Source organism: Halichoerus grypus, chromosome 7 (genome assembly GCF_964656455.1).
Source record: "Halichoerus grypus chromosome 7, mHalGry1.hap1.1, whole genome shotgun sequence".
NCBI lineage: Eukaryota > Metazoa > Chordata > Mammalia > Carnivora > Phocidae > Halichoerus > Halichoerus grypus.
In genome coordinates this window covers 54,535,507-54,559,963 of record NC_135718.1, presented here as the reverse complement: position 1 = coordinate 54,559,963, position 24,457 = coordinate 54,535,507, and the positions used below count along the sequence as shown (strand labels likewise).

The 24,457-nt window shown below is 44.1% G+C and overlaps 1 protein-coding gene across 1 annotated transcript in view; it reads left to right on the top strand.

Moving 5' to 3' along the window:
* Nucleotides 1–24,457, top strand: part of SGPL1 (sphingosine-1-phosphate lyase 1) — a 56,465-nt gene that overhangs the window by 21,583 nt on the left and 10,425 nt on the right. Inside the window, exons 3-8 of the mRNA XM_036083941.2 lie at nucleotides 1,227–1,392; nucleotides 6,717–6,784; nucleotides 9,844–9,991; nucleotides 13,122–13,198; nucleotides 14,843–14,971; nucleotides 23,013–23,101. Of these exons, the coding sequence (XP_035939834.1) occupies nucleotides 1,227–1,392; nucleotides 6,717–6,784; nucleotides 9,844–9,991; nucleotides 13,122–13,198; nucleotides 14,843–14,971; nucleotides 23,013–23,101 (677 nt within the window). The remainder of the gene's footprint in view (nucleotides 1–1,226; nucleotides 1,393–6,716; nucleotides 6,785–9,843; nucleotides 9,992–13,121; nucleotides 13,199–14,842; nucleotides 14,972–23,012; nucleotides 23,102–24,457) is intronic.

The following is a 24,457-nucleotide window of genomic DNA, read 5'->3' as shown; positions in this document are numbered from 1 at the left end:
GTATGTGTCTGCTAGTGTATGTTTTCATGTGTATGTTTGTGCATACACACACACACACACACACACACCTTTCCCATTAGATTGTAAGCTCAGTGAGAGCAGAAACTTGTGATGTTTACCTTAGGGCTCCCCCAACTTAATGCCTTAACCACTGAGGATGCTTAGTAAACACTGAATAAGTGAGTGAGGAACAAACTATCAGATGAACCTGTTTTGTACCGCCACCGTGGGGGCTTGCAGCGATGACTCAGATCTGATCAGCATTCAAGGACTCAAGCATGGAGTGAGGGAGGTAAAAACAGATGAGTAGGCTGAGTGCAGGCCACCTGCTGCTGGGCTCGGTGGGGAGGCGCAAGGGGAGACTTGAGGAGAGTTTAACGGGAGAGATTCATTCTCATGAGTGGGGTATCTGGTAAATGATCAGGGGAGAGGACTTTTTTCTTGCTTGCGCTGGCTATTGCTAGGGATACACATAGTGATAAGATATGGTCTCCGGCTCTAAATGTTTGTTAGTCCAGCTGGGCGTGAGAACAAAGATTGGCAGACTGTGGCCCATGGGCTACCCCTGGCCTGCTGCCTGTTTCTGTAGAGCCTGTGAGCTAAGCATGATATTTTACATTGTTAAAATTGTTTTCATAAAAAGAATATTTTGTGATACGGGAAATTCTATGCAATATAGATTTGACATCTATAATTAACTTGTTGGAACGTGGCCACAGTCATTGGTTTCCCGCTGGCTGGGGCAGTGTTTGTGCTGCAGAAGCAGAGTTGATCCTTGTAACAGAGACCAGCTGGTCTGTGATGCCTGAGACATTTCCTCTCTGGACTTTTACAGAAACAATCTGCTGACCCTGGGTTAGAGGATGGGAAGGCTTCAAATGGAGTAGAGAAGGAGGGTAGGATGGGCTCTTTGGAGTTAAGAGAGTGGGACGATGAATACTGTAGGCACAGAAAAGCTTCAGGGCTGAAATGATGATCCAGCTGAACCTTCTATTTTATAGACTGGGCAGAAGATCAGCAACCTTGTCAAAGTCCACCTGACTCTAAGGGGCAGTGTACCACTGGAGCAGAAGCTTTGAGGACTGTGGAGGAAGATAAGATTATTGCTGGGGTGGGGCCAGATCATGAGTGGCCTTGCCCTTGAAAAATGAGAGCAGAGGAACAAACGAAGAACAGACTTTTCTCTCTCTGAATGTCATGTTTCTCTTTTTCTCTTGTATTTCTAGAAGGCTTTTGAGCCCTACTTTGAGATTTTGGAAGTATATTGCACAAAGGCCAAGAATTATGTAAATGGACATTGCACCAAGTATGAGCCCTGGCAGCTCATTGCCTGGAGTGTCCTGTGCACCCTGCTGATAGTCTGGGCATATGATTTTGTCTTCCAGCCAGAGAGTAAGTATACTGCCCCCTCTCCTCTGGAAAGGTACAGTGGAATCTCACCAGCTTTAGAACTCATGGATTGGACTAATTGCTTGCCTTCTGGTTTGGTTCTGATTTTTAAAATCTATTTAAATGGGAAGTGGGACATTGTCTTCTTCTGACCATAAAGTTATAGTAGGACTCTATACGTAAAGTTATAATAGCTACTCTAATGTATCTATAGCTGCTTTTGTTGATTTTTCTGGAGTTGCAGCTTGCATAAAAGCTTCCTGAGAAATTAGTCATTGTAAGGATCCACAGGTATCTCAGAGCATGGCTTAAACCTTTCTCAGGTTTAGTTTCTTGCCTAGGACATAATTGTATACCCTGGAGTTCCCCAAGCAGGAATTCATTGCGTTCATTTTAGGCCATCTTTTCAATACAGATTATGTGAAATTGGAACAGCACTCATGCAGTGACCCTGTGAGTATGTGCTGTGTGCCAGGCACTGTGCTGGGCTCTGGGGATGTCTACAGAAGTCATACAGGGTCCCTGTCCTCCTGGAGTTAAACTTCTGATGTCAGGGGACAGCGCACTATGAACTTCCTGGGTAGTGACTCAGGGAGCCAAACTGACGTGGGGAAGAGGAGGCCACTTCTCAGGGAGTGCAGAAGAAGGTGAGAAGTCTGTTAGTGAGGAGTCTGTAAGTCCTCCATCCTTCCTAAGGTCCTGGGCACCCTTCCTCCCCTGCCAGACCGGCTTGCATGTTCCCTCCTTGTGAATTGTTTCCCCTGCAGGTTGTGCTTCGTAAGTAAAGTAGGAGTGGTGGTGGGTGTTTGATAACTCTCCTCTGCACCCCTTCCCCACCCTTAGTGTAGGGTACCAGAGTTAACTTCCTGGGGATGAAAAACCATTAACATTGAAGAGAGTCACTTGTCATGTCTCATTTGTTCTTAAACAAATTTTAATGGCCATGACTGTTTGCTTCCCTGATAACATCTGTTTGAAGGGGCTCTTTAACTGTACTTTTTCTGCTTTTCTGCCCCCCACCCCCACCCCGGAAGGTTAACTTAGAAGCCAGATTCTGTTTCATCTCTTTACCCTGCAGATAGCCACTGAGCCGTTCTAGTAACCGTTGCAGTTAAGGCATAGTAAACATTGCACTTAATGTAGGTGGGAATGAGACCTGATTGCCCTGTCTACATTTTAGTCCATTCCAGCTGTAAAAACCCTGTCCTCAGTTCCTCTTCCTAGTCCTTGCAAGGTTTCCTCATAAACTCTGATAACTAACCCTTCTGCTGCATCTGCTCTGTGGTTTGGAAAGGGGTACAACCCGTATCTTTCTGCTCTGGAAAGCCCTCCATCTTGTCCTTCCAGGTGAAGTAACTTATTCCAGAGGACTCTAAGGAGTAGCAATAAATAGACTTTTCTTCCTTTCTTTCTTACTGTGATAAAATATATGTACATAAAATTTACTGTCTTACTCATTTTTAAGTACATTCTCGTTGTTGCAAAACCATTCCTACCATCTATCTCTAGAACTTTCTCAGCATCCCCCACTGAAACTCTGTACCCATGGAACGATAACTCCCCATGATCCCCTCCCCCCCAGCTCCTGCTGGCCACCATTCTGTGTACTTTTCCTTTTAAGGTGGTGCATTTGTTAAAACCAACGTAAGGTTACAGATCTTGAGATTTATATTTCTTTGCTATGATTAGTATTCACTTTAGGTATTGACTTCCGTCTTTAGTTCTGTGGGCCACGGTGCCTGTGTGCATTTTGCCCACCCGGTAGTAGAAGCACAACCACCTGAGGCCCTGGTACTTACTTAGCTGCCTTGTTCCAAACAGAATGTGCTGGTCTCCATGCATTCCATGAGAAAATTACCAGTAGCGATGTGTTGATGGTATGCGCCATGGAAATCTTTGTAAGCCCAACTCTGAGCTATTTAAGTCCTTTTTAATATGTTTTTTCTTATTACAAAAGTAGGACATGTTCATTGCAGAAAATTACGCAATACCAATAACCCATAAGAACGAAATGAAAAGCTTGCTCTCTAGAGCGAACCACTATTTACACATATGTGTCTTTTTTCTATATCTGAATCCAGTCGAAGCAGACATACAAAATGTCATTTCTGTAGGTCAACATTTTTGAATATCAGCAATTTCCTATAGTTTAACACATGTACACACAATACACTTTTTTATTTTGTAACTTCTAACTTGAATTTTAGACACCGATCAAAATGTCTTCCCTCTAGAGCAGGGTCGGGCCTGGTTAGTACTTGGATGGGAGATAACTTTGATAGCATTGCCATTTTTTCAGTACCTTGCTCATGGAGAGGCATTGTCCTCATCACTGAACAGTCGAGTTATTTTTAGCACATTGCCCCAGAGGAGTCTTAAAGTCTGGACTAGTGATAAATTTTGCTGATCTTCAAACTCTGAATACGCTTCTAAGATGAGAGATAATTCTGGAACACAGGATGGACACTGGGGCAGTTAAGAACTGGAAGCGGCAGGAGGATGGGGGTGAGAGCATGGGCAGGGGTCAGCAGCTCTCTGCCGTGTTATCTCGCCCCTAATTCTGCTCTGCGATATCAGCGCATATCGTTACTCCTTGATGTTGACTTAACTGTGGGATTGTCCATAGTTCATGAACAGGAATCGGAGTTATATGGTGGGAGGAGGTGACACACTCTCCCAGTTTCTAGCCGTGAAACCTTGAGCAACACCCTTAAACTCTCTTAGCCTGTTTCCTCATAGTAAAATAGGCCTAAGTGTCACCCGCCTTACTTACTCATAGGGTAATGTGAGTATTGAGAGGCATCGTTTGTGTGAAAGGAATTTGTCAACTGTAAAGAGCCATGCTTTGGTGTCCTCACACTGCGTTTCCTATTTTATTACCTTAAAACACTGCAATAAACACTGATTACTTTTCTTTCTGTACCTCAGGGGACTTTTACTTTTGAGATCATCGTTTTAGGTCATGACCACATGATCTCTTCATTTCTAATTTCTCCATCTCTGATCTTGTATTCTCTTCTTTTTACCTGTCCTGTTTAATCTCACAGCTTGCACACAGTCTATTCTGTCCTCCTCCTCCTAGCCATATGACTGTACTTCTGGACAAGTGACTCCCATTTACTGAGTTTTCAACCTTATTCTTCCTCATTAGTTAATTACTTCATCTGTTAAATAAGGAAGTTTTCTGAATCTTTACAGCTTTAACATTATTAGAAATGGTCAAATAATAAGCAGCTTAAATATCCAACGCTACGTTATACTCATTTGATGGCCTATTATGGTAATACTTAAAAAAACTTTTTAAGGAAGGATCTTTAATGTAGCAAATGCTGTGACAAGAGGGCACAGCGTTGTCCATACTATAAGATCGCAGCTATGTGTTTCATGTGCAGAACGTAGGACTGAAAGGAAATACTCGAAAATTTAAATAAAAAGTAACTACAAACAAGTGATCTCAATCCCTTTGTCTTCTTATTCAGTGTGGGTATCAGTTCCCTGGTTTTGTCCCAGACATTACGGAGCGTTGACTCTAGCGCTAGGCACTGTGGGCGAGGGGGAAAGGCAGGGCTGCAGCCAGTAAAGATGCAAGGCATCATGTAGTCAGTACTAACGGGGCACAGACAGTCTGCGCTTGTTGCAGAGTGCTCCACTGGCCAGGGAAGCTGGAATGTCTCCATCTCCTAGAATGTGGTAAAACGTCATATTCATTTCCTGCCTGCACAGAAGCTAGGTCTGGATTCCTTATAGACTCATTTGGGATAACGGAGAATTTCTGTTCTGTGTTTGAAGCAGCATAGAGTCCTGGGGGTTTAGGGCTAGGAAGATTAAGACCTCAGTTAAATCCCTGCTCCGTTGCTGCTGTGATCCGTGGCCTTCAGCAGGTTATTAATGCTTGATCCTTAGTTGCCTTTGGATTGTAGCTGGTGCCTTCTATACTGAATGCAAATTCATTCAAAGTTACGATGGTCTATTTAGATGCCATGTCTTTATAATTATTGCAGTGGAGAGGATCAGAACTCCGTATTTGTCCTGTGCGCTGCCTGACAGAAGGGAGTCTGATTGGTGTCCACGATACCGAAGGCCTTTTAAGCCCAAAAAATGTTGAAATGTTGTCAGGGTGTGTGTTGACTGAGAGACTAGAGCATAGATCCTGAAGAAAAGCATGGCTTGGTCATTTGTTTTCGGGGAGGGAAGAGAGGTGTTAGGCATCTAAAACCTTGAGAAGGTCCACAGCTCTGAAATACATATGTCATTTAACCAGCATTCTGTTCCCGGGAATTCATGCTGTAGGCATGCCATCAGGTATGTGGTATGTGCTGCAAGGTTATTGTTTCACTGTTGTTGGTAATAGGACATATTAGAAATAACCCAAGTGTCCATCAGGAAGGGGCAGGTTAGATTAGTTATGATACATCCATATCATGGACTACTTTGGAGCTATAAAGATGCATGAGGGGGCGCCTGGGTGGCTCAGTTGGTTAAATGTCTGCCTTCTGCTCAGGTCATGATCCCAGGGTCCTGGGATCAAGCCCTGTGTCAGGCTCCCTGCTCAGCAGGGAGTCTGCTTCTCCCTCTCCCTCTGTCTTCCCCCCATCTCGTGCACTGTCTCTCAAATAAATAAAATCTTAAAAAAAATAAATAAATAAAGATGAATGAGGAAGCACTGAGCTTTAAGAGAATATGCCTAAGTAGAAAATCAAGGTCTAGTATAGTACTAGAGTATGCTACCTTTTGTTTAAAAGGTGGGTGGGACAAATAAGATTTTATCTTTATTATTGCTTGTATAAGCATAAAGAAATTCTAGATAGCTCTTCTAGAAGTGAATAGTAGTAGTGTTTACCTGAGGGTAGGATGAAAGTCTGGGGAATAGATGAGAGAGAAACTTTTAACTCTGCGTGTGTTTATTAATTTAAAAAATTTTTTTAAAAGATTTCATTTATTTGAGAGACAAAGAAAAAGAGAGCGCGTGCACACATGAGCAGGGGGAGAAGCAGAGGAGGAGGGAGAGAGAATCTGAAGCAGATTCTGTGCTGAGTGTGGAGTCCGACTCGGGGCTTGATCCCAGGACCCTGAGATCATGACCTGAGCAGAGAAACCAGGCATCGGACGCTTAACTGACTGAGCTACCCAGGCCTCCCAATTTTTTTAAATTTTTGAACCATGTAAATATATTACTTGGCAATTTAAATTTCAAGGTTTTTTAAAATAGAAAGAAACTACCTTTGTGATCAGAAGGCAGGTGAGATTGCAGGAGGCACATTGAGTAGTTCATACATTATCCGTGGGAATTTATTTGAATAGATAACAAAACCCTTTGTTTCTTTTAGGCTTATGGTTAAGGTTTAAAAAGAGATGTTTTAAGCTCATCAGGAAGATGCCTATTATTGGTCGCAAGGTAAGTGGAATCTGTGTATAACTTCCAGCCCTCCCGTCACCCCCATGGTCATGACCTCTTTCTTTCTATTTACTGAACCTAGTGCGAATTCCCAAGGACGAGGGGTGATTTTTGTACCCCCCCGCCAAGGAACATCTGACAGTGTTTGAGGACAGCTTTGGTTGTCATAACTAGAGGGGGGTGCTGTTGGCATTTAGTGGATCGCGGCCAGGGTGCTGCTAAGCATCCTGCAGGGCCCAGTAGAGAATTATCTGGCTCAAGATGTTGGAAGTGTCAAGATTAAGAAACCACACTTAACCCTTTCTCCAACATATTTGCCCAAAGGAGACAGGTGATGTCTGTTAAAGGCAGAATTTGCAATTAGAAAAGCTGGCCGAAGTGGCATGATGCTTTACAGCAATATTTGGCTGCTCTGACTTAAGTGTCTGGGGGTCGGGTGCTTACATGGTTAGGTCAGGGTTGACAGACTTTCTCTGTGAAGGGCCAGATAGGAAACATTCTAGGCTTTGCAGGCCATACCATGTCTGTCAGGGTGATAGAGAGGTAGAAGGATGAGCCTGGCTGTGTTCCACTGAAACTTCCTTTACAGAACGGCCAGGGGCCAGATCTCGGTCGGCTGTAGTTGGCGGATCCCAGGTTTAGAAACTTAGAGAGCCCTGATCTCTTGCTCTTTGTATCTGTCTGCAGCATAGTATGTTCCCTTCACTGTGTCCTCTGTCCCCTCACCCACGCTGAGGATAGGACAGTCACCTCTGTACCCTTCCCACCGGCTCTTTATCACAGAAGGAGATAAATGGGGCAGGCCCCATGCAAGCTGCAAGGAAGGCACACTGGCCCTGATGTCTTCGGCTCCCCCCGTGCCCTGCCTGCCCCTCAGCTTTCCTTCAAGCTTTCTTTCACTTTTGGCTTTCAATTCCCTTTCCCTTTTCCCCTTTCCTGGCCAAACCAGAAGAGATGTTAGTCATCCTTAGCCTTTGACCAAAATCCATTCAGACCCTGGGCTAACTCTCCCGTAACTGTGTATTTATTTTCAGGTTCATTTCCTATAAGGAAGCAGAAGTAGTTACTGGGGTGGAAAAGGGGAATGGGAGTAGATAGGTTTTTATTTGACCCTAACTCATCTTAAGCCATAAAATGAAATCTCCCTGAGTCGATCTAGAGTTAAGGGGTAGGGAGAGGGCGGCTATAGAGGGTGGACTGGATCTCAAAGGATACTAGCGTTTCTCCTTTTCATTCCCTGTATTTTTCTGCTCTTTTTCTTCACACATTTCTCCTTCGGTGTCAGATTTTGGGACAAATAAATGCTAGGGTTCCAGAACCCTGAAATTTATAAATTTACTGAAATTTATAAAATAACAGAATTGGAAGGCACTTAGAAACTATGTAATCACCTGTCATTTTTTAGAAGCAGATTTTGAGGCTCAGAGACCAGAGTTCTTTATTTCGAGCAAGTGTGTGTGTGTCCCTGTCTCATTCGTTCCCTTACATTCGCTCACTCCGCACACGGGTCGTGGGCACGTGCTCCGCGTCAGGTACCGCTCTGGGTGCCGGGGACCGAATCCCCGCTCTGCACAGCTGACGTTTTCCTAGGAACAACAGAAAATAGATACACGAACAAATATGTAAGAATTTCATTTTGAAATAAACGCTGTGAAGAAATTAAAATTGATAGAGGCCCTGAGGCAGGCACTGGGGGGAAGGTACTTGTGTGCCTTCTGATGCGACTCACCATCGTTTTGTGGCTCTTCTGTCTTATTACAGCAGCAGTCTAGGCGCAGAAGCTTGGCTTCCGTGGTTTGTTCCTGTTGCGTGCTCACCATTTAGGCAGCATAGTCCACGTACAACTTTTAAAAATACTTTCCTGCCCATCACATGCCTCCCACTGCCGCGGGGCGGACCTCCGCTGCCTGCGGGAGCCTGCCTGCGGCACCTGCGGGCGTGGTTCGCGGGGCGGCTTGCCCTGCAGATTCCCTGGGGGCCGCATCTAGCAGGCTCCTCTCGTGTTCTCGTCCTCCAGGGCTAGAGATGGGAAAGTCGAAATGTTTGGGGTCAGATCGTGGGCCTCAGACCTTCACAGATGGGTCGCTGAAACTGTCTCCCTGTAATGCCACTCTTCCAGGCTACCCCCCAACAGTCCCTTAGTGTAGACAGCGGCCCCTGCTGGGTTTTGTTGTGTTTTTAAACTCTGTTCTGTTCCCCCCAGTACTTTCCACTACCTGACTTTCATTTTCTGTGTCTGCTGCTACAAGGAAGCGTCGTGAGAACAGAAGTTGTTCTCACTCGTACTGCCTAGTGTGTTCTGTTCGCTGTGTCTTGCTGGCCCACAGGGGTAGTTCGGCACCCAGGGAGGGAGGGAAAGCACAGGCTGTTGCGGTGAGGGAAGAGGACGACGGAGAAGCAGCCATCGTTGATAAACTGTACAGAGGGGCTGTCGCTCCCCCCTAGCACTTGAGGGTCAAAGAGTACAGGCGGCGGACAGCCCCAGGAGATCGAATGCGGTCTCCCCAGTACCCCCGGGGTGTCTCGCACACGCATGTGGCGACTCGCGCAGGCTGTCCGCGTTCTGGGCATGCTCCGTGCATGTCTGGTGACGGAGCTCATCACCTGCACGAGCACCAGAATGCTGCTGCTGCTGCTTGGCCTGTTTTCTGGCCACCGTTCGTGGCTCCACCTTTGTTTCTTTAGCACACACACTGGCTGCTTGCCAGGACACGGATAACGTCCACATACTGCGCTCAGACAGTGGTGCGTGCAAACCCAGTAAAGCAGGGGCGATGTCGACATGGCAGAGGAAAGGGGTGGGGGGGTTGAATGTATCTTTGACTTTGGGACAGGAAGTTGACTTTTCAGACTTCTAAGAGCCTGCCGCACATGCCAGAAAATAGCTGAGCAGCCAGAATGTCCCCATATCTGTTTACAAAAACAATACCATCCCCGTTCTGTAGCACTGGTGTGGCGCCCAGCCCTGAACTGTTGACTTGGAGTAGTAACTGGTTCTTCTGCTCCCTGGCCTGTATTTTTCCATCTCCTTGTTAACTTTGTCTTTCTTACCTTTGGAGATCCAAGAGAAGGTGAACAAGACCAAGGATGATATAAGCAAGAACATGTCGTTCCTGAAAGTGGACAAAGAGTATGTGAAAGCTTTGCCCTCTCAAGGCCTGAGCGCGTCGGCAGTTCTGGAGAAGCTCAAGGACTACAGCTCTATGGGTAGGATTCCGGGCGAGCTCAAGCCGCTTGCTTTCCCAGCGTGGCCGGTTTGGTCATTGTTTACTGTCGATAGGTTACGAGTGCTTCATCCCTGGAACTTATATATCCATCCTGTCTCAGAGGCTCAATTTCTTATCATAAAAATTATATTTAAATTCATCCTCCATCCATAAAGCAAACAAATCTGAGACAGTGGAACTTGGTCCCAATTCCTTTTGTAAGCCTGAATAAAACAGATAAGTTTGTTTCTTAAGGAGAGAATATATGTAATAAGAATGAAATACAGATTCATTACAGAATTTGTGAAATCTGCACAAAGGCACAAAAGAAAATCCCATCATCACAAGATAAACACATGATATATATATGTAAGAATCTTAATAGTGTTTTTGTGTAATAAACATACATACACATACAGATATGTATGTATGCATGAGCACATAAGGGAAGGATAAATATACCAAGTAGCTTAATGTTTAAGAGTGTAGCCCTGGCTGGGGCGCCTGGGTGGCTCAGTCGTTAAGCGTCTGCCTTCGGCTCAGGTCATGATCCCAGGGTCCTGGGATCGAGCCCCGCATCGGGCTCCCTGCTCGGCGGGAAGCCTGCTTCTCCCTCTCCCACTCCCCCTGCTTGTGTTCCCTCTCTTGCTGTGTCTCTCTCTGTCAAATAAATAAATAAAATCTTTAAAAAAAAGAAAAAAAAAAAAAGAGTGTAGCCCTGGCTGAGAGGAGTGCGTGACTCTTGATCTCAGGGTTGTGAATTTGAGCCCCACGTTGAGTATGGAGATTACTTAAAAATAAAAAAATAAAAAGATCTTTAAAAAAGAGTGTAGCCCATGGAATCAGCGTGGATTCACATGCTAGTTGGGCCACTTAAAGTGTGACCTTGGGTGAATTACTTAAGCTATGTCTTGGTCTCTGTCTTTCTACGATGGGGATAATACAACTTACTTGAAAAGATGATTACAGGGGCACCTGGGTGGCTCAGTTGTTAAGTGTCTGCCTTTGGCTCAGGTCATGGGGGATAGAGGCCCGCATCAGGCTCCCTGCTCAGCGGGAAGCCTGCTTCTCCCTCTCCCACTCCCCTTGCTTGTGTTCCCTCTCTCACTGTGTCTCTCTGTCAAATAAATAAATAAAATCTTTAAAAAAATAAAAAATAAAAAAAATAAAAGATGATTACAGAGATTAAATAAGATCGTACATATAAATGTATAATACCTGGCATATAGTAAGTGCTCAATAAATGTTGGCTGTTTTTTTTAAAATTAAATTTTATTTATTTGAGAGAGGGAGAGATAGAGATAGAGCACTAGCAGAGGGGACAGGGACAAGCAGGCTCCCCACTGAGCAGGGAGCTCGACGTGGGGCTCGATCCCAAGACCCTGGGATCATGACCTGAGCCGAAGGCAGATGCTTAACTGGCTAAGCCACCCGGGCGCCCCATAATGTTGGCTGTTAACACAAACACAGGTTTATTACAAATTAGATCATATTGCAAATACTTTTCGAAAATAGGCTTTTTAGTTTGTCATAATTTAAGATTTGTAGAGAATTTGCAAATTCATATATACAGAGATTGCCCATACACCCCTTACCTGGCTTCTCCTGATGTTAACATCTAAAGTGACTGTGATGCATTTGTCGAAACAGTGGTTGACTAAACTGCAAATTCTATTCCTATTTCACCAGTTTTTCCACTAATGTCCTTTTTTCTGTTCTAGGCTCCAATCCAGGATACCACATTGCATTTCAACAAATACACTTAAAAATTTCTAATTGACATGTGTTGAGATTTTGACATTGGATGGTACAAAATTAGCTGCAGTCCAGGATTTATAGATGATGTAAAGCAGGGATCAGCCCTCTGAGACCTGGATGTTTTTTTTTGTTTTTGTTTTTGTTTTTGTTTTTTTTTTAAAGATTTTATTTATTTATTTGAGAGAGAGAGAATGAGAGAGAACACATGAGAGGGGGGAGGGTCAGAGGCAGAAGCAGACTCCCTGCCGAGCAGGGAGCCCAATGCGGGACTCGATCCAGGGACTCCAGGATCATGACCTGAGCCGAAGGCAGTTGCTTAACCAACTGAGCCACCCAGGTGCCCGAGACCTGGATGTTAAAGATTTCTATGATCGTGAGGGCACGTTGCTGCCGCCATATTGCCTTCCCTTCCTTTCCAAGTCATTGTCAATAGCACCAGTAAAATAACAGGAAATGAAACCATGTATTCTATTTTTGAAAGGCTGGTGGCCTCTGGTCTGAAGACGTGCATGGTATAGTCCAGTGTCCTGTAAGGAAAGAGGGAAAGTCCTACTGGAATCAAGCCAGAGCTTGGCAGATTGCCTGAGATGAGGGGTCTGTCTGGATGTTTGCTACTCAATCTTCTGCTCTCTTGTTGGAGCTGAAGATAATGGCTTTGTAGAGCCTGCAGCGACAGTTTTCAGTTAGTGTGTCTCTGGAGTGGCTTGTCACTGCGCACTCTCAGTAGGGCACAGCCATGTTGTATCTGAGATACCCACGTCAGCAGATTCGTTGATACAACGTAGACTGTCTTGGGAGAAGCACCTCAGACAGAAAGTGGAATTGTGGGTAGGTTTCGGGCTCGTGGCGGGGTGCCCTTGAAACCAGGGTGTTGACAGTCTATCATCGTGGTTTGTCTGGTCAGGGATTCAGTTCTCTGGCTCCCAACTCTGACAGTAGTGTACTGAAATTCCACACTTTGCCTTGCTCTTCCCTGCCAGCTCTGCTCATAACAGTTCTCACACTTCCTTTGACTGGATAGGAAGGGGCGAAAAAAGTCGTTAGCCATACAGAGACCAGGAAATGAGTATAGATCAAGGAACAATTTTCTACTGGTAGAAGACCCTTGGGGATGATGACAGCATCATTATTGGACTAGATTATACCTGGCTTCTGTTAATATCTTTTTCACACTGTTGTTGATAGTAATGGAAGATCTTTCTTCTTTATTTTGCTGTGATAGGTCTTTATTGGAATTCTTTTTCTTGATTTAATATAAGATTACCTCCGGGTTTCCACTCAAAAGTTTTTTTTTCTTTTGTACCCAGAGGTGTTGCTTCGTATTTTGGGCAAGTTCCTGCTTACTGACCCAGTGATCTTAACTTTCTCTACAGACATCTTCTGGCAGGAGGGGAAAGCCTCCGGAGCAGTGTACAGCGGGGCGGAAGAGCTCACCCAGCTCCTGGTGAAGGTGAATGCCAGCACCCCAAGGCAGTGTGTGTGGTCTGTGCCCTTCATACCACCTCAGTTTTTCTCCTTACTTTTGCAATTAAAAAAGAAAAAAAAATTACTTAACGAAAGTTTATTGTTAAAAATAAGTTTCTCTTTACCCACATATAGGTGAATATAGATAATATTGTCCGAGATGTCTTCAGTCCATAAAAAAGTACGATATTACTTATATTTCCAGGCTTTATAGGTGCCCCGTGTGGAAGGCAGATTACTAGGAAAGGTAGTCAGTCCCCCATCATTTGAAGTTATTAATGACAAGACATACTTTGATGAGAAGAGAGGAGGAATAGACACTTGCTCATCATTTCCTGTACCACCCGAGTCTCAGATCGAAGGATCTGAGAATGAGCAGTAGGTTCACTTATAATTGAAATAATTCTCATTTTTTGTTGACTTTAGAGTTGCCTATAGCTAATGAGATTTATATCCTAAACCCCACTTTGTCATATAAAATTGGCACTGGACTTAACAATCCCTAAGGTCTTTGTGTTTGATTATGATAACTAGGAAACTGCTCCTACCTTACTAAATACTACAGGTTTGACTTAGCTATATCTTGACATAATGCTCTGATCTTACTTCGCTGGGTTAAAAATCTTTCAGTGGCTTCCCACTATCTACGGAATAAAACCCAAGCTGCTTACGTAGCAGAAAATGCAAGCCCATGGGCACCTGGGTGGCTCAGTTGGTTAAGCGACTGCCTTTGGCTCAGGTCATGATCCCGGGGTCCTGGGATCGAGCCCCACATCGGGCTCCCGGCTCAGCAGGGAGCCTGCTTCTCCCTCTGACCCTCTCCCCTCTCATGCTGTTCTCTCTCTCTCTCTCAAATAAATAAATAAATAAATAAATAAAATCTTAAAAAAAAAAAAGAAAAGAAAATGCAAGCCCTGTGGTGAGCCGGCTCCCACCTGTGTTTTTCAACCACCTCTGTTACTTTCCCATGTAAACATGAACTTCCATCTTTCCTCTTCACTGAATGCACCTCACTCTTACCATGTTTTCCTCCCCTCCTTCATTCCACCTGTTCTAAGTGTCGAATTCCTATTGATCTCTCAGGGTTCTGCCTGTACAGACATCAGACCTGTCGGGCTGTTTGTTATTCCCTCCTTAGGGCTCCTTCCATCACTGGCATGCTTCTGGTATCACACTCAGAACAATAGCTCCTTTGTGCCGGATGCTCTCCTAAGGACTTGGCATGCCTTATGTTATTTACTTAGCGCTAGAACCCTGTCAGGTAGGTACCATGATTATCCCCTTGAGCACATGAGGACACTGAACCTCAGAGAGGTTTTCTGACCTAAAATTACACAGCGAGAAGTAATAGGCAAAGCTAAGATTGCAAACTGGGTCTGTTTGTTGTTTTAGTATGTGCTTTTTAACCACATTTATACTTCCTCTCTCACCACACTGTAAAATAATTTATTTGCATGTGTCTCTCTTCCACTGTATTTTGATCTTCTTTAGAGGGGAACACATATCTTACCATTTTTCCAGTTTCTAGTGTTGTGCCTGGTACCTAGAAACTTCTGTCTAGTGCATGATTCTTTGTCCCATACAGTGTATTTATTCATTCTACTTCATATCTGTGTGCATTTCTTTGCAGGCTTACGGAGATTTTGCATGGAGTAACCCACTGCATCCAGACATCTTCCCGGGACTGCGAAAGATCGAGGCGGAGATTGTGAGGATAGCTTGTTCCCTGTTCAGTGGGGGGCCAGATTCCTGTGGATGTGTAAGTAGATGCAGGTGGCCTATGTGTTTCGCTTAAAATAGAAGAGTTTCTTGAAAACATTTTGTTACACAAGTAATATGTGATTATTGGTAGGAAGATCCAGATTAACAGCAATGTAAAAGTGTTAACTTTTGGAATTTTTAGAGCATCAACATTTTATTGTATATTTTTTAAGATATTTTTTCCTCCGTTTTGTATTTTAAAACATTTTTTTAACACTTTTTTTTAATGTTTTATTTATTTATTCATGAGAATCAGAGAGAGAGAGAGAGAGAGAGAGAGAGAGAGGCAGAGGCAGAGGGAGAAGCAGGCTCCCCACTGAGCAGGGAGCCCGATGCGGGGCTCAATCCCAGAACCCTGGGATCACGACCTGAGCTGAAGGCAGACGCTTAACCGTCTGAGCCACTCAGGCACCCCATGTATTTTAAAACATTTTAAACATGAAGTTGCTAGAATATATAAAACCCTGGATTCAGTAACTAAATATTTTGCACATCTGCTGTGTCTGCTGCTTTCTTTCTCCCCCTCTCTCTTTGATCCATCCAGTATACTTACAGTACGTAGGTATTCTCCTACGCTATAGACTCTGTGAACTTTTAAGAGACCATCAGTTAAGCAGCCCCAAAACAATTTGGCCTCATCTAGGTAAGTTGAAGAAACAGGTATCTCATGACCCTGAAATTTCACTACTCAGGGTATACCCTGGAAAAACTGGCACGTGTGTATCAGGATAGATGGATATTCATAGTAGCATTGTCCGTGGTATTGAAAACTGGAAGTAATTCAAATGTCAGTCAACAGTGGGGTGGAAAATTACAGACTACTCCATGTGCTTCAACCCACTGCAGCTGCTACTCTGATTAATGCTCACATTAGCCCGTTTGACCAGTGGGAGCCTCTTAATTTTGGCCTCTGGGTTCTTTTGTATGACTCGAGTGGTCTTTGCAAGCTTCCTTTCTTTCCTTTTTTTTTTTTGACAAAATAATTTTTATTTGATGAAATATTCCAGGGTTACCTTCTGCATTTCCAGACCCCAACTCAGCCATTTGTCCAAAGAGCCCTGTTTCATTTAGAACGATGTAAAATACTTACATGGCTCCGAAGTCCAATTTATAGAATAAGACTTACACAAAATTAACCGGAATAACATCCAGAGAGATAGCACAGAAGAGGTTGAGAGACCTGAGGGCTGGAATGAGAAGAGCTACCACGCATCTGGTTGGTGTGTAATTAGCTGTTAAAACAGCTGGTGTTCTCAGCAGCAGTGGCAGCCGGGGTGTGTGCAGGTGGAGGAAAGACGGGCTGTGAGGTGCTCATTGTTGGAGCCGGGAGATGAGTAGAGGGGTTTCGTGGGTTCCCTCTTCAGCCGTGTCTCTTCTGCACTTGAGTTCCTCCATTGGCTTTTTTTTTTTTTTTTTAAAGCTTTTATTTATTTATTTATTTTATTTATTTGGCAGACAGAGAGCAGGAGAGCAGCAGAGGGAGAAGGAGAAACAGGCCCCCTGTCGAGCAGGGAGCCCGATGCGGGGCTCAACCCAGGACCCTGGGATCATGATCTGAGCCAAAGGCAGTTGCTTAACCAACTGAGCTACCCAGGCGGCCCCCATTGGCTTTTTTTTTTTAACTTCATTTACTGTAGTCTTCATTTTTGAGAATTTTGTCTTAATCTGCCTCGTGGTTCGTTTTTTTTTTTTTAGGTTTTTGCTCAAGTTGTTTGTTTGTTTGTTTATTATTATTATTATTTAAGTAAGTGTTACGCCTAAAGTGGGGCTCGAACTCAAGACCCAGAGGTCGAGCGTTGCATGCTCTGCCGACTGAGCCAGCCAGGCGCCCCTGCATGGTGGTTCTTTAGCGTTCCTTTCCTTGGCTTATGTTTTGTTTATTTAAATATATTGCCTGTAGTTATGTTATATTCTGTGTCTGATAATGCTGTTACTCATGAGCCTTATTACCTATCTGTTTCTGCTGGTTTCATTCATATTGGCTTGTATCCTTGTATTTGCGACGTTTTTTTGTTTTTGTTTTGTTTTTTTTTTGCGTCTTCCTGGGAACTTCTCTGTGAGGTCTAGATTGAAGTGAAGTTCTTGCAGGGAAGCTATGTAATGACTTCTGCCAGTTGCCGGGGCCTTGCTGGGAGATGCTGTCACACGGGAACCCATCTGAGTCTGATGCTCAGGGTGCAGTCTCATCCTACAGAGGGCGCATGAGTTCACACTGCAGACCCACGTCAAAGCTGTCTTGTGAGCCATTCTTGAGAGATCCTTATTTTTCTTTACCAGAGCATCAGGTCAGGGTTGAGAAAGCCATTTTTCTTGCTGTCTTCTGCTGCACCAGTGGGGTTTAATTTCTTGTTACCCTGAGATGTGGGTGTAAGTCCCAGGTTCTCCAGCTGTCTCCTGTTAGACTCTTTACCTTAGGCAGGCCCTCAGTTTACCTCCTGTTCATTTGTCACGGTGGGGGTTGGTGGTTTCTGGGGGCGGCAACAACCGTCAAAGTTGAAACCAGCTTTGGCACTCACTTATCTGCTAGGATTCTTGGTTTTGCTCTGTTTGGGTTCAGTATATTAGTATATTCCTTTATGTTATATAAGCTCAGTGGTGGATGTAAAATAAATTTCAATGTTTTACGAGGCATTTTTAGTTGTTTCCCAGGGGAGGGTGGGCTGCCCAAGCTGTCTAATCTATATTGCCAGAAATAGGAGTTCCATGATTGTTGTTGTTTCTTCTCCATGTGAACTTTGTACACTTTACAGCTTCTCTCCCTCTGGATCTGCTCTTCCCCACTTTCTTCCAAGGCTGCTCAGCTAGTCTTAGAGAATACGGTTTCACAGATTGGCGACCATGCCCATGTTTCTTCTCCGAACACCTTTTGGTTATCTGTGTCTAGCCAGAGGGACACAGGTGTGGAGAGGCAGTGATCTTTCAGTCTCTGTTTTTTTTAAATCTGGGTTCACTAAACTTGCCTTAAACCTTTCCTCTAAGTCCTGATCTTTATTCTCGGCCGTGTTTATTCTGTCCCTCGTGTCCTTACTAATCCTTTATCAGGGTCATTTGGTACTCTGTGTTTTAGGTCTGCAGTCTCATTCTCTTGTTTTGGTGTCCAGTCTTTCAGCTCTTGTTTTCTTCAATTTGTGTTCTTGTCATGTTGTCCTCTAGTGATGACAGTCCCCCTTAGACTGTTACCTTTTGAGTTAGGCTTTTATTATGCATGCTGCTTTTTTTCTTTCTGTGTGTTTGCGTAGTTACCATGCCATTTTTTTTCACTGTGGCTCATGCTCATCAGAACATTCTATTTTGTTCCGACGCATGCTGGCTGATTTCTCATCTGGGAGCATTTGCTTGAGGGCCTCTTGGTTCCACCTGTATTAGGATATCTGGGTCTCTTCTTCTGAGATTTGTTAAAAGTTACCTATTAGAGTTTACTCTGCCTAGTTGGAAGACAGTAAGACCCTCTGGGCTTTGATTATTTCTTTAATCCGTCCTGGATCCCTGAAGCCTTGACTTTGAGGGGTCGGTCCCAATGTTCTCTCTCCCCATTTTCCTGTTTCTCCCTCGCTGCCATGTCTACCACTCACTGAGCGGAAGATAAGGAGCCCCCCTCCATTTGCTTCTCTGAAGATTTGGCGGGTATTAATGAGAATCCTCAGGATTTTGCTGGCTTGCTGGACAATTTTCAGGACTTGGAGGAGGGATTAGGGAGTGTGTTTTGCTTTTTTCTGTGCTTTAGTAACTTGTCTCTTTTTTTCATTGCCAGTATTTGAAGTTTATTGCATTGGATTCTCTCTGTTTCCTTGTTTGATGGTTGTTATTGCAGCTTTCTGCAATTGTGTTTCTTCCTTCTTTTAGGTACCAGGGGAGAGAAAGCAGCTGTGAGGTAGGTTCAGTGTTTCATCTGAATGCCGAAGTCTAACCCCAGGGGTATTTTTGCATTGCTACAGTGTCGGGGATCGGGAGAAGGATGGAGTCTGGGATCCCTAGTCTTTTCTAATACTTCAGACTTTTACAAGAGAACTAGTGATGACCTCTGGGGTAATTTGAGTTTCTCTGTTTCTCTTACTCCTCTCAGTCTCTGTCTCTCTCCATCTCTCTCTCTCGATGAGCTGCTTTTGGTGAAAAAAGTTCGGAGTTCAGAGGTTGGAAATGAGAAGACAGAGCTGCGTGGCTGGGCAGTCTGCAGCATATTCCCAGCCAAGGTCTTAAGCTCTTCTCGTTCTTTGTTCTTCAGTCTGAACTATCGTTCCTGTTACTAACTTCATTTGCCTCAGTTAGAATGGGTAAGAAGTGATTTCATATACTGAAAGAACTTCTGTTGCCCTGGGGAACAGTCTTGGCTTGTGCAAAGGCCTTTGGGTCTGAAAGAAAATTCTCGCAGCAGGCCGTGTTCTCCTCTTATTCTCTGACATGCTTCTCATATATTACAGCGAGAGTTTTTATAAATGTCGGAAGAAGCTAACATTACAAGTAGTTATTGAAGCTTTCATCTTCTCATTTCATAATTCCATTTTCCTTTGGGCGCAGAGAGTAGAAGGAAATGGGAGGTTAGTAGCATGTTTAGACACAGAATTTGGGGATCAGAAATAAAAATTAGAAGTAGAATTTAGGTATTCCTGCTTTTACAGTCAAAAGTACACTGCTGTTTGCCCAACAAACAGTGATGTTGATTTGATTAGTTATTGGACTAAAAATAGAGCGTGTGTGCTGGGTGACTAGGGGTTTGGAAATCCGTTTGTGTAGGTCATTACTGGACCTTAGTAAGAGGCTGACACACTGGAGACTTGGACGTTGCTGGTCCTTTCCTGACTTGCTTCACAGCTTGTTTGGCTCTTCATGTGACAGTCTGAGGTTTTGTGCTAGACCACAGGGCGAGCCGCTGATTTGCAGAGCTGACCTCCACTATAAGCGTTTTCATCTTTGGCAGAAAAGTGCAGAGGCTACGAACAGGCAGGCGTCCTGTGCCCAAGTCAGCGCATTACTTCGTGGATGATGGGCACGTGTTTCTTGAAGACTTTCTGAATCACAGTATGACTAACTTCTCTCAGCTAATCTTCCATGTAACTCCTGACCACTGGGGTTTTGTAGCCAATGGTGTTTTTGTCCTCTACGTGGGTATTATAGGAGATTCCAGAAATCCCTCTCTCTCATTCCATTTCATGTTAACTCCACCAAATGCACAAATGTAGAAAGTTTTCCTTTTTTTCTCTTTTCTCTTTTTTAGTTTAAATTCAGTTAATTAACATACAATGTATTATTTGTTTCAGGGGTACAGGTCTGTGGTTCATCTGTCTTATATAGTACCCAGTGCTCATTACGACACATAATCTCCCCAATGTCCATCACCCAGTTACCCCATCCCCCTACTGCCCTCCCCTCCAGCAACCCTCAGTTTGTTTCGGATGATTAAGGGTCTCTTATGGGGGGCGCCTGGGTGGCTCAGTCGTTAAACGTTTGCCTTCGGCTCAGGTCATGATCCCGGGGTCCTGGGATTGAGCCCGGCATCAGGCTCCCTGCTCCGTGGGGAGCCTGCTTTTCCCTCTCCTACTCCCCCTGCTTGTGTTCCCTCTCTCGCTGTGTCTCTCTCTGTCAAATAAATAAATAAATAATCTTTAAAAAAAAAAGATTCTCTTATGGTTTGTCTCCCTCTCTGGTTTCATCTTGTTTCATTTTTTCCTCTCTTCCCCTATGATCCTCTGCCTTGTTTATTAAATTGCACATATTAATGAGATCATATGATAATTGTCTTTCTCTGATTGACTTATTTTGCTTAGCATAATACCCTCTAGTTCCATCTATGTCGTTGCACATGGCAAGATTTCAATTTTTGATGGCCATGTAATATTCCATTGTATTTATATATACCACATCTTCTTTATCCATTTATCTGTTGATGGATATCTGGGCTCTTTCCATAGTTTGGCTATTGTGGACATTGCTGCTATAAACATTGGGGTTCAGGTGCCCCTTTGGATCACTACATTTGTATCTTTGGGGTAAATACCCAGTAGTGCAATTGTTGGATCATAGGGTAGCTCTATTTTCAACTTTTTGAGGAACGTCCATACTGTTTTCCAGAGTGGTTGCACCAGCTTGCATTCCCACCAACAGTGTAGCAGGGTTTTTTCCTTTTTCCTCATCCTCGCCAACATCTATCGTTTCCTGACTAGTTAATTTTAGCCATTGTAACCCGTGTGAGGTGGTATCTCATTGTGGTTTTGATTTGTATTTCCCTGATGCCAAGTGATGTTGAGCATTTTTTCATGTGTCTGTTGGTCATTTGGATGTCTTCTTTGGAGAAATGGCTGTTCATGTTGTCTGCTCATTTCTTGATTGGATTATTTGTTCTTTGGGTGTTGAGTTTGATAAGTTCTTTATAGATTCTGGGTACTAGCTCTTTATCTGGTATGTCATTTACAAATACCTTCTCCCATTCTGTTGGTTGCCTTTTGGTTTTATTGACCGTTTCTTTGCTGTGCAAAAGCTGTTTATCTTGATGAAGTCCCAACAGTTCATTTTTGCCCTTGCTTCCCTTGCCTTTGGAGATGTGTCTAGCAAGAAGTTGCTGCTGCAAAGTTTTACTTTTTATCAGCTGATACTAATGGATGGCATTGGGTGAATTATTTTAGTCTTCTTAGGGGCTCAGTTTTCTCACCTGTACAATGAAAAAGTTATCTAAGCTTCTAGGAGATGAGAAATCTAAGAAAATAACCACGTAGCTCAGTGCTGTGGCTTTTTTGGTTTGTTTTGAAATGATTCTTTTTTTGTTCTTTTAAAATTTATTTATTCATTTCAGAGAGAAAGAGGTGGGGGAGAAGGGCAGAGGGCGAGAGAGAATCTCAAGTGGACTTTCACTGAGCTCAGAGCCTGATGTGGGGCTTGATCTTAAAACCCTGAGATCATGACCTGAGCTGAAATCAAGAGTTGGATGGTTAACCAACTGAGCCACCCAGACGCACCTGAAATGATTCATTCTTAGATGTCATCAAAAGATAGCCTAACGGGTATGATGTGCCCATGTTGGTCATGGTTTACTGAGAGTCAGATCAGGCTTTGAGAAATGTTAGTTGAGGTTCTGTTAAGTGTCAGCCTTTAGGCTGGGTGCTTGGAATATTGTCATGAACGGATTGGTCCCCATTGTCATGAGTTTATAGTCTCGTGAGGGAAATTGGATGCATGACATGACCTTTGAGTATTTAGGTTTCAACTCTGATAAAGAAGTTCACCTAGGGGTGCCTGGGTGGCTCAGTCCGTTAAGTGGCTGCCTTTGGCTTGGGTCATGATCCCGGGGTCCTGGGATCGAGCCCCACGTCTGGCTCCCTGCTCGGTGGAGAGCCTGCTTCTCCCTCTCCCTCTGCCTGCCTCTCTGCCTACTGTGCTCTCTCTCTGTCAAATGAATAAATAAAATCTTAAGAAAAAAAAAGACGTTCACCTATAACCGAGGAGGGCTAGACCTAGCTTCAGGAAAACATTTTACTTCGTTTAAAAACACTACGATCTTTGTTTTGATTTCAGATAAGTGAGATAACCAACTTGTAAGTAGAGGCCTCTGCTTTTCTTTTTCAAACTTGTCAAAACCACAGTTCACTTTGGAATGTATAAACTTTCCTTCTTGATCTGCTGAGGTATCGCGTAGTTTACTAGAGTTAAGACTGCAGTTCATTCTGCAGTGGGCATTGGAAACTTAAATCCAAGTCTATGGTCCTGATGCTCTTGAGCAGTGTAAAATGCTCTGTCCTCTCTGCAACTGGACCAGCAGCAGAAGTGTGAACGGGCGGCGCACTGGTGACTTCTGGGCAGGTGGTGCGTTTTTCCATACGGTGTAGAGATTCTGCACCTTCTTATTTGGTAGTTTTTACTCTTCTGAACCAAGAGTGCGCTTAGCCGATGAAGCCCCATTTCCATCCGGAAGACATGGCCATGTGTGCTCTGCCAAGTGCCTTGCAGACGTTACCTGCTGCTGCGTCAGGCACCACCGAGAGAAGGTGGGCCATGCATGCTGACAGCGGGCCTCACTGCACTGCACGGATCACATCGCTTCTTTATTACAGGTGACCTCGGGGGGAACAGAAAGCATACTGATGGCCTGCAAGGCTTACCGGGACCTGGCCTTTGAGAATGGGATCAAAACTCCAGAAATGTATGTATGTGTTCCTTTTGGATTTATCTGTTTGGAGTACTGTGGTTGGAAACAACCTGACCATCTGTTTTCTACTTCTCTTCCCTCTTCCTGTGGCTGTTCAGTCCTCATTCTTCCTGTCCTGCGCCCTGGACCCTTATCCCTTCACATTCCACAGAATCCTAAGTGGATCAGCCAGTTAATTTTAAAGGTCATTCCCTTTCCCAACCCCCAAGTTTATACGTGGTATATACTGAAAGCAAGAATGAGATCCTTTTCCTAAAAGTGACAGGTTGAACAGGACTACATCTTTGAATTTTGTGATATTTATTATAAATAATCTGGAGCCTAAGGAAAACTCTCTCATAATCCCTTAAATTCAGGGAAAGTTACTTAAATATAATAGGCTGCCTCAAAGTGCTTCCTAAGAAAATTTCAGCCTGAGGGCTGTTTTCTGGGAGGAGAAAAAAAAAATTTTTTTAAAAGATTTTATTTATTCATTTGACAGAGAGACCGTGAGAGAGGGAACATAAGCAGGGGGAGTGGGAGAGGGAGAAGTAGGTTTCCCATGGAGCAGGGGACCCTGGAATCATGACCTGAGCTGAAGGCAGACGCCTAACGACTAAGCCACCCAGGCGCCCCTGGGAGGAGAAATTTTTAAAATCTTTTTGAGATTTATCCATAATGCCACCCCATAGACATAACTTTGATATTTGGCTGCATTTTTTTTTTTCTAGACCCTCTCTTGGCCCAGAGTGTTTATACTACATCCTCTGGGTTACTGTTTTCCCACAAGTATCAGTGACTAAGGGTTGCATGTGATCTCATGCTGTGCAGCCTAAGAGAATAAATCAGGCTGCCATCTTTCTCCATACATAAATCTTAGTGCTTCGTACTCAGTAATAGTCTTTCCTTCCTTAAAGGGAACACATTGATTTTGAGAGTACAGTAATTGAGAGAAGTCTGAAAGCAAATACTTAACCGTGACTTAGTCTCCTTTTCAGTGCTATTTGTCTTTTTTTTGTTTTTTTAAGTAAGCTCTACGCCCAATGTGGGCCTTGCACTCATAACACCAAGATCAAGAGTCACGGGCTCTACTGACTGAGCCGAGCCAGCCAGGCGCCCCCATTTCAGTACTGTTTGAAGTGCTGCTTCTAAGTATGTAGGAACAATGGGAATTATAGTTTCTCACAGGCTTGTGGGCTTTCAGAGCTGGAAGGAACCACTGACCCTGATACCAGCAGACTTAGGTTCCTGCTTGGCCATGTGTCATGTCAGCATACCCCCACCAACGGCTCCCTGGCTTTGGATGGCCAACACGAGAAGGCTCTGCCTGATGCCAGTCTGATCCAAATTCCCAGTGCCTCGTCTCCTGCC